The sequence below is a fragment of the Ictalurus punctatus genome, chromosome 2 (genome assembly GCF_001660625.3).
Source record: "Ictalurus punctatus breed USDA103 chromosome 2, Coco_2.0, whole genome shotgun sequence".
NCBI lineage: Eukaryota > Metazoa > Chordata > Actinopteri > Siluriformes > Ictaluridae > Ictalurus > Ictalurus punctatus.
Window position 1 is genome coordinate 38,534,503 of NC_030417.2, and position 8,044 is coordinate 38,542,546.

At 42.7% G+C, this 8,044-nt stretch overlaps 1 protein-coding gene across 1 annotated transcript in view; it reads right to left on the minus strand.

Annotated features, from left to right (window-relative positions):
* The window catches only part of tbc1d17 (TBC1 domain family, member 17), a 13,507-nt gene extending 5,786 nt beyond the window's left edge, over positions 1-7,721 (minus strand). The window contains exons 1-10 of the mRNA XM_017495964.3: positions 7,588-7,721; positions 6,850-6,945; positions 6,064-6,141; positions 3,545-3,662; positions 3,249-3,435; positions 1,852-1,963; positions 1,572-1,736; positions 1,084-1,212; positions 715-818; positions 526-620 (exon numbers count right to left, since the gene is read on the minus strand). Coding sequence (XP_017351453.1) covers positions 526-620; positions 715-818; positions 1,084-1,212; positions 1,572-1,736; positions 1,852-1,963; positions 3,249-3,435; positions 3,545-3,662; positions 6,064-6,141; positions 6,850-6,945; positions 7,588-7,614 — 1,111 coding nt within the window. The 5' untranslated portion in view covers positions 7,615-7,721. The remainder of the gene's footprint in view (positions 1-525; positions 621-714; positions 819-1,083; positions 1,213-1,571; positions 1,737-1,851; positions 1,964-3,248; positions 3,436-3,544; positions 3,663-6,063; positions 6,142-6,849; positions 6,946-7,587) is intronic.
* Positions 7,722-8,044: the final 323 nt, after the last annotated feature.

Consider the following 8,044-nt stretch of genomic DNA (forward strand, 5'->3'; position numbering starts at 1 on the left):
TTTGTTCCAGGATCGGATCAAACGAGTTCTCCGATAGTCCAACGACCTGCGACTTTGTGCTTGTACCGGCCCGATACTGATCCCGGGTACTGTTGCCGGTTCCATCGCGACTCAACAGTAATCTTACCGGGTAGCCAAGTAACATTAACAGAGTTAATGTCACGTTAATGAACGCAAACACCCCCCAAAAAAGAATCACGTCGAGAGAACCGTCTGTAAGATTCTGTGAGAAGACGTGAGATGGGAGGAAAGGGGGCGGGGCTTCCAGCAGGAAGTCAGATAATATTGTAAAGTTCTAGCACTAACGCGACTGTCAATCATTCCAGACTCGTACGTCGACTAGTTAACCTGCTGTGTTTAACGGGTGGAATAAATAAATAAATAAATTGATTAGATTGGCAGGCCTGCGAATGTTTCTATGCTAACACTTATCTGATGTTTTTTTTTTTCTTTCAAAAAGCACACTTAATGCCTATAAACGGCAGCGTGAGTTCGGCCAATAGGAAACGGGAGATCTGAACTGACCAATCAGGCTGCGGTATCCACGGAGGAGGGAGTTTCGCATCTCTTGCTCTTCGCTGATCGACTTCCACTGGACCTTCATCCTGAAATACTCGTCTCTACAGGACAGCGTCACATGACATGAGCGGTCAGAACCATCAGGGTAAGAAATGTACGGGCGAGAGATGAGGTCTTTAACGGGGTCTAACTCACGTTTTCGTCCGGACGATGCCCTCCCTCTCCTGGGCTGTGCTGTTCCAGGGGTAAAATCCCAGAAGGAATTTCCACACCTCCTTCCTCAGAGAAGGAACGATACCCTGGGAAAGGAACACGAAACTTTAACCTTTCCACAAACACTTACAGCAGGCGACATTAAATATTAAATACATTAAATATAATGTATATTACAGCATACACTAGGGGATAATACAGTAAATATTAGGTATTGGGGCGGTTGCTAGGCGACTGATCTGCTGGGAATGCTAGCGAGTGTAAATGTTGAGCAGTAGTGTATGTACTGTGGGACACTTCATCTTCGTGGACAGTTCAGTGTGTGTGGAAAGATCCGGAACGTGGACGCACCCCTCTGAACACCAGCTCCTTGACTTTCTGAGGATTGGTGACGCGGCCCTCCGAGTCCAGAAACTGCTCCCAGTCGTCCAGAGGCGGCCCTCTGATCACCTTGGGCCGGGGGCCAAGCTCCGCCCCTTGCTGCTGGCACAGGAAGTGACATCAGTCGAGTAACAAACCAAAACATATAATAATAATAATAATAATAATAATAATAATAATAATAATATTACTAATAAAAATAATAATCCTGGTGTTTGTAAATCTGAACCAAAAGGATGTGGCTGTGGTATGGTGAAAAGGGGCGGAGCCTACATTATATTTCACTAGCCAATCAGAAATAATCAGCATAGAGCAGTAGTTAACCCAACATTAGCTAGTTTTCGAGCAAACATGTCGAATGCACAGTAAGAACAGCTATAGTACAGTACAGCTAGCACTGCTGAGGTCAAAGGTCACATGATCAAGTTTGCGATTTGAAATGACCGAATTTGACGTACGCAGGTTATGTGCTCGAATCCCGGCTCGTCGTCGGATAAGCGAGGTACGTGCGAGTCTCCCTGGGAATGCAGAGGCGACTCTGGAGGTCTCAGCGCTCCTCTGAAGAAGTTCGTCACCTTGGAGAAGCCACCGAACGTGGTCGCGTACGGGTCCTGGATGAACCTCTGTACGGGAAGAGACCAGAAATAATACAGAGTTTAGGCTTAAAAACAGTGTGTGTGAGAGTGTGCGAGAGTGTGTGTGTGTGTGTGTGTGAGAGTGTGTGTGTGGTGAACGTACAGATACGAGATCTGAGCTTGTGTCATCAAACATCTGCAGCTCGTCGAATGAGTGAGAGAGGGCACCGGAGTCATGAGGGTACGCCAGGAACAACCGACCGTCCACCGGAGACCTGAGAGAGAGAGAGAGACAGAGAGAGAGAGAGAGAGAGAGAGAGAGAGAGAGAGAGTGTGTGAGAGAGAGAGAGAGAGAGAGAGAGAATGTGAGTGAGTGAGAGAGAGAGAGACAGAGAGAGAAAGAGAGAGAGAGAGAGAATGTGAGTGAGATTGAAAGAAAGATACGGGGGGAAGAGCGAGAAAGAGAGAGAGAGAGAGAGAGAGAGAGAGAGAGAGAGAGAGAGAGAGAGAGACAGAGATAGAGAGAGAGAGAGAGAATGTGAGTGAGTGAGAGAGAAAGAAAGATACGGGGGGAAGAGAGAGAAAGAGAGAGAGAGAGAGAGAGAATGTAAGTGAGTGAGAGAGAGACACAAAGACAGAAAAAGAGAGAGACAATGAAAGAAAGGGACAAAGAAAGAGAAATAAAGAGGGAGAGTAAGAGAATGAGAGAGGTAGAGAGAAAGCAAGTGACAAAGATAGAGAGCGTGAGAGAGGCACACAGAGAGAGAGAGAAAGATAAAGACAGAGAGAGAGAGAGATAAAGACAGAGAGAGAGAGAGAGATAAAGACAGAGAGAGAGAGAGAGAGAGAGAGAGATAAAGACAGAGAGAGAGAGAAAGAGAGAGAGATAAAGACAGAGAGAGAGAGAGAGAGAGAGAGAGAGAGAGAGAGAGAGAGAGAGAGAGAGAGATAAACAAATGGACAGAGAGAGATCTTTATAATTATTGATTTGAATTATTCTAAATTATTAAATTGATTAATGTTATTGTTTAGGGAGCAGCTGATGATTACTACATATACAGTGCCCGTGTGTTTGTGCGTGCGTGTATATATATATATATATATATATATATATATATATATATATATATATATATATATATATATATATATATATTTATTTGTGTGTGCATGTATGGGCCCAATGTGGACATTTTCACTTAGGGGTGTACTCACTTTTGTTGCCAGCGGTTTAGACATTAATGGCTGTGTGTTGAGTTATTTTGAGGGGACGGTAAATGTACACTGTTACACAAGCTGTACACTCACTACTTTACACTGTAGTACAGTGTCATTTCTTCAGTGTGTCACATGAAAAGATATCATCAAATATTTACACAAATGTGAGGGGTGCACTCACTTTTGTGAGATACTGTATATATATATACACACAGTACCGTGTGTGTGTGCATGCGCGCGTGAATATACGTGTATATACGCATGTGTGTGTATATATGTGTGTGTGCGTGTATATACGTGTGTGTGTGTGTGTGTGTGTGTATGCATGTGTGTGTGTCTCACGGTGCGAGTCGGATGTATCTCTGCATGGCTCGGAGCAGTTCCTGTGTTCCGCCCCTGTGGAAGTGCAGCGGGGGCAGAGGGTCGCCTCCTCGACTCGTCAACACCACAAAGTTCCTGCCCAGAGAGAACCGAGCACGACGCAGGGAGTACAGCTCCGACAGGGGCAGGGAGAACGAACCCCAATGACCTACACACACACACACACACACACACACACACACGTTCATTATATTCTCACAATGCTGCATTCTGTAGCATGCGTGCGTGTGTGTGTGTGTGTGTGTGTGCGCGCGTACCTGTCTCTCTGATGGGGAGCGGTTTTTTCTCTCTGTTCTGCTTCACTGTGCTGATGACGGCCCAGTCCGGCTCGTACCCGGGGTCGAACTTGGTCTCCTCTTCTCCTCCTTCACCGTCCTGTCGCAGGAAATAAACAAAAACACACCGTTTCTGTCGTAACGATCAGCGCCGAGTGAAACGTCCACCATGTCCCCGTTAACCCCGGGGAAAGACTCATGAAAAGGGTTACGGATGCTTATAGCCACAGATCTAGCATCCCAGAGATAAAGACCATCTCGGTGCATGTTATCGGGTTAGGGGGCGTGGCTTCCTTCCCCGCCAATGACGAAGAACACGGAAGATCGGCGTCTCGCTCCGACAATCAGAAAGTGCTGTGAAAAAGTTTTTGCCCCCATCCTGATTTCTTCTGTTTTTGTGCACATCTCATCCTAAAGAGTTTCAGAAATTAACTAAAGCTAAGATAAAACAGAGCCAACCTGAGTAAACAGTTTATTTTTTAAATGATAATGCTATTTACTGAAGCAAAAAAGTTCTCCAATACTAAGTGGGCTTGCGTGAAAATTTATTTGCCCCCGTAGTTACTAATTCCCCAGAATCTATGAAGCTGCATTGGTCATGGGGTTCAGCTGGACTTTGTTTTATTCCAGAAATGATGAGGAAGAAGGTGATTGAAGTACATCAGTCTGGGAAGGGTTACAAAGCTATTTCAGAGGCTCTGGGACTCCAAAGAACCACAGCGAGAGCCGTTATCTCCAAACGGAGAAACTCAGCACAGTAGTGAACCTTCCCAGAAGTGTCCGACCTTCCAAAATTCCTCCATGATCACAGCGACGACTCATCCAGGAAGTCACGGAAGAGGCAAGGACAACATCAAAGGACCTACAGGCCTCTCCTGCATCAATAAAGGTCACTGTTCATGACTCCACTATCAGAAAGACACTGGGGGAACACGGCTCCATGGAAGAGTGGCGAGGTGAAAACCACTGCTGACCCAGAAGAACATTAAGGCTCGTCTGAATTTCACCAAAACACACCCTGATGATCCTCAAACCTTTTGGGAGAATGTTCTGTGGACTGATGAGTGGAAAGTGGAACTGTTTGGAAGACAGGAGTCCCGTCACATCTGGCGTAAACCAAACACCGAATTCCACAAAAACAACATCATACATGGTCAAGCATGGTGGAGGCAGTGTGATGGTGTGGGGATGCTTTACTGCTTCAGGGTCTGGGGAACTTGCAGTAATTGAGAGAAACATGAATGTCTTCTGCCCTAAGTTGAAACTCAAGAGTGGGTCAAAATTCCACCACAGGGCCGTGGGAGACCGATCTCCAGTTATCAGAAGCGGTTGTAGTTAAAGGTGGCACAAAGAGATTTTAAGTTTAAGAGGGCAATTACTTTTTCACATGGTTGATAGCACCCATATCGCCAAACACCTAACTTCTTTCTGCTTCAATAAAAAGAAATATATATTTAAACCTCTATCGCGTGTTTACTCAGATTGCCTTTGTTTTACGTTGTATTTCGTTCTCGAAGATCTAAAACTATTTAGTATGAGACGTACACAAAAACAGAAGAAATCAGGATGGGGCAAATACTTTTTCACAGCACTGTGTGGGAAAATGGAAAATGAAAAGAAAAATGAAAAGAAAGGGATAATGGGAAAAAGGAAGGAAGAAATGGGGAAAAACAATAGGAAAAAGGAAGGAAAAGGAAAGGGGGAACGTGGTGAAGGAAAAAAGAAAGAGAAGGAAGAACAAAGGAAAAAAAACGGAAAGAAGAAAAGGGAAAGCAATAAGGAAAGAAAAGAGAGGGAGAGAAACAAAGGAAGAAAAACAGAAATGAAAAAAGGAAAAAGAGAAGAAAGGAAATAAAAAAAAGGAGGAAAAGAAAACAGCTAGGAAGAAAGCAAGGAAAAGGGAGGGAGGAAGGAAATAAAAAAGAAGTCAGTAAAAGGAAAGGGGGATTGGAAGGGAGGAAAAAAGTTGTTTTTAAAAAAGGGAAAGAAGAGAAAAGGAAGACAGGAAAATACGGAAAGAGGAATAAATATAAGAAATAAAAATAAGGAAAAACTAAGGAGAGAGGAATAAAATGGGGGAAAGGAAAGGAAAAAGGTAGAGGAAAGAAGATAGGAAGTAAAGAAAAGTAAAGGAATAAGGAAGGAAAAAGAGAAAAAAGAAAGGAAGGAGCGAGAGTCACACTCGGGATACTTTTCCTTCCTTTCCAGGGATAATTTATTCATTATGTTTATTCCGTTTTTAATCAGTTTTGGGTCAGACAGTGATTCGGAGAGGGGGACAGGGGGCCGGACAGGGGGCCGGACAGGGGGCCGGACAGGGGGCCGGACAGGGGGCCGGACAGGGGGCCGGACAGGGGGCCGGGAAGAAACTGTATTTTTGTTAGTTGATTTTATGTAAGTTTTAATTACTTTTGGCCTGGTCGGCTTCTTAAGCATAAAAAACACCTTCTGAAAAGAAAAGGAGAAAAAGATAAACACTGAACAAGAAAAGAGTTTCACACCTTTTTGGCATAAAAGACCGCTGGTGCATTCTCACGCTCATCCTGAACAGGACTCCACTCCAACGCTGGCTCTCCATCCTGCAGGGGAACACACATATATACACACACACACACACACACACACACACACACACGGAACATTTTTAAAAAAACTACATTTACTTTGTGGTGAAACATAATAGAATCACGGTGCGATAGCTGTCCAGCCTCTAATCACATACTGCAGCAAAGGGCTCCATTATTTGATTACAGACAGACACACAGACAGACAGACAGAAAGAAAGACAAACAAAAAGCAAGACAGATGGAAAGAAAGAAGGCAAAAATAAAGGAAGGAAAATGAAAGGAAAAAAGTAAGAAAGAAAAAGAAGGGAAGAAAGAAAAAAAGAAGCAAGGAAGGACAGAGAGACAAAAATGAAGCAAGGAAAGAACAATAAGTAATAATAAAAAGTATTTTTTTTAAAATGAATGAAGAGAAAAGGAAAAGAAATGAAATGAAAGGAGGTAGGGAGGGAAGGAAAAGGAAACAAAGCAAGGACAGAAAGAAAAAACAAAAAGGTAAGTGAGGAAGGAAAAAATTCAGGAAAGAAGGAAGGAAGGATGAGAAAAATGAAGGAATGAAAGGAGTGAAAAAAAGAGAAAGGAAAGAAGGATAATATTAAGAAAGCAAGGAAGGAAAGGTGAAAAAAGGGAAGAAAGGATTTGTGAGCGTGTCTGTTGTTGTTGTTGTTGTTGTTGTTAAAGCCGTATAGACAATAAAACGTAGCTCAGCAAGTGTTTTCTCACCCTCTCCACGATGCGGATGAATCCGGGGATGGAGGTCTCCTCGTTACTCCTCTTGGCATTGGTGTGGAAGTAAACTCCTTCCTTCTCAAAAATCAGCTGTAGGAGCAAACAAAAGGTCACCTTTACACCGGGGACAAGTGGACAAGTGACTCACGCTCTCGCCTGGACAAATATCAGCACACCTCAATGCTGTACCATGACATTATTGACATTATTATCATTATCATCATTATTATTATCATTATTATTATCATTATTATTATTAAGACGAACGAACAAGCCAGAGAGACTCCTGTAAAGAAAGCTCAACGGTTTGGTAAAATTCCAGACTTGATTCCTGATCTGTGAGTCACTGCAGAAGAAAATAAAAACACAGACTCTCTCTCTGATGGGACTGCTGTTAGGAACCAGTAATATAATAATATAAAAACTAGCTGGGTGGTCATTCTGGACAGGTTTATCCAGTCACACCTCAGTATACAATTACACACTTTACAGGACGATTAACCAAGCCTTAAATCTCATTTTAAAATCTGACATAAAGCTCAAAATAATCCCAAAACAAATCCACATCTTGTTTATTTGACGTACTTCCGGTACGACAGCTAAACTTTGCACGCTTAGCTTAAGCTTATTTACTCGAACTATAAAAGCGTACGTTATTAAATCCGTCATGCTTCACTGTATACACACCTGCCATTGTCCTGAAATTGATTTATAAGAGTTTTACCCGGTTACCTTGCTGTTTTCGGGCTTAGGCTCCATCCTTCTGCGGAGATAATGATGAAAAATTTCTACCAAAATACCAAAACAAACTGCGCACCTCCGGCCCTTTTCAACAGGCCACGCCCACCGATCACATGACGCGCCGTGTCACGTGGCTGCGTGATCCTGACGTCATCGCGTCATTCCAGGATTCCATTTTAAATCTGCAGAACACCCCAGACTTATATATAGATATATAGATATAGATAGTTGGTCTTTTAACGGATAAATATTATATAGATAAGTGCAAATTTTACAAAATAATCTTTTCTAACTCACTAATAAACACCTTTACATTGGTGAATAAAAATACAAATAAAAAAATGTTCTTTTATATCTTTATATATTGTATATATCAGTCATCCTTAGTTCCTTTCTCATTCCTTGATATTTATTTACGCTCTTTAAAATGGTTTCCATGACTACTACT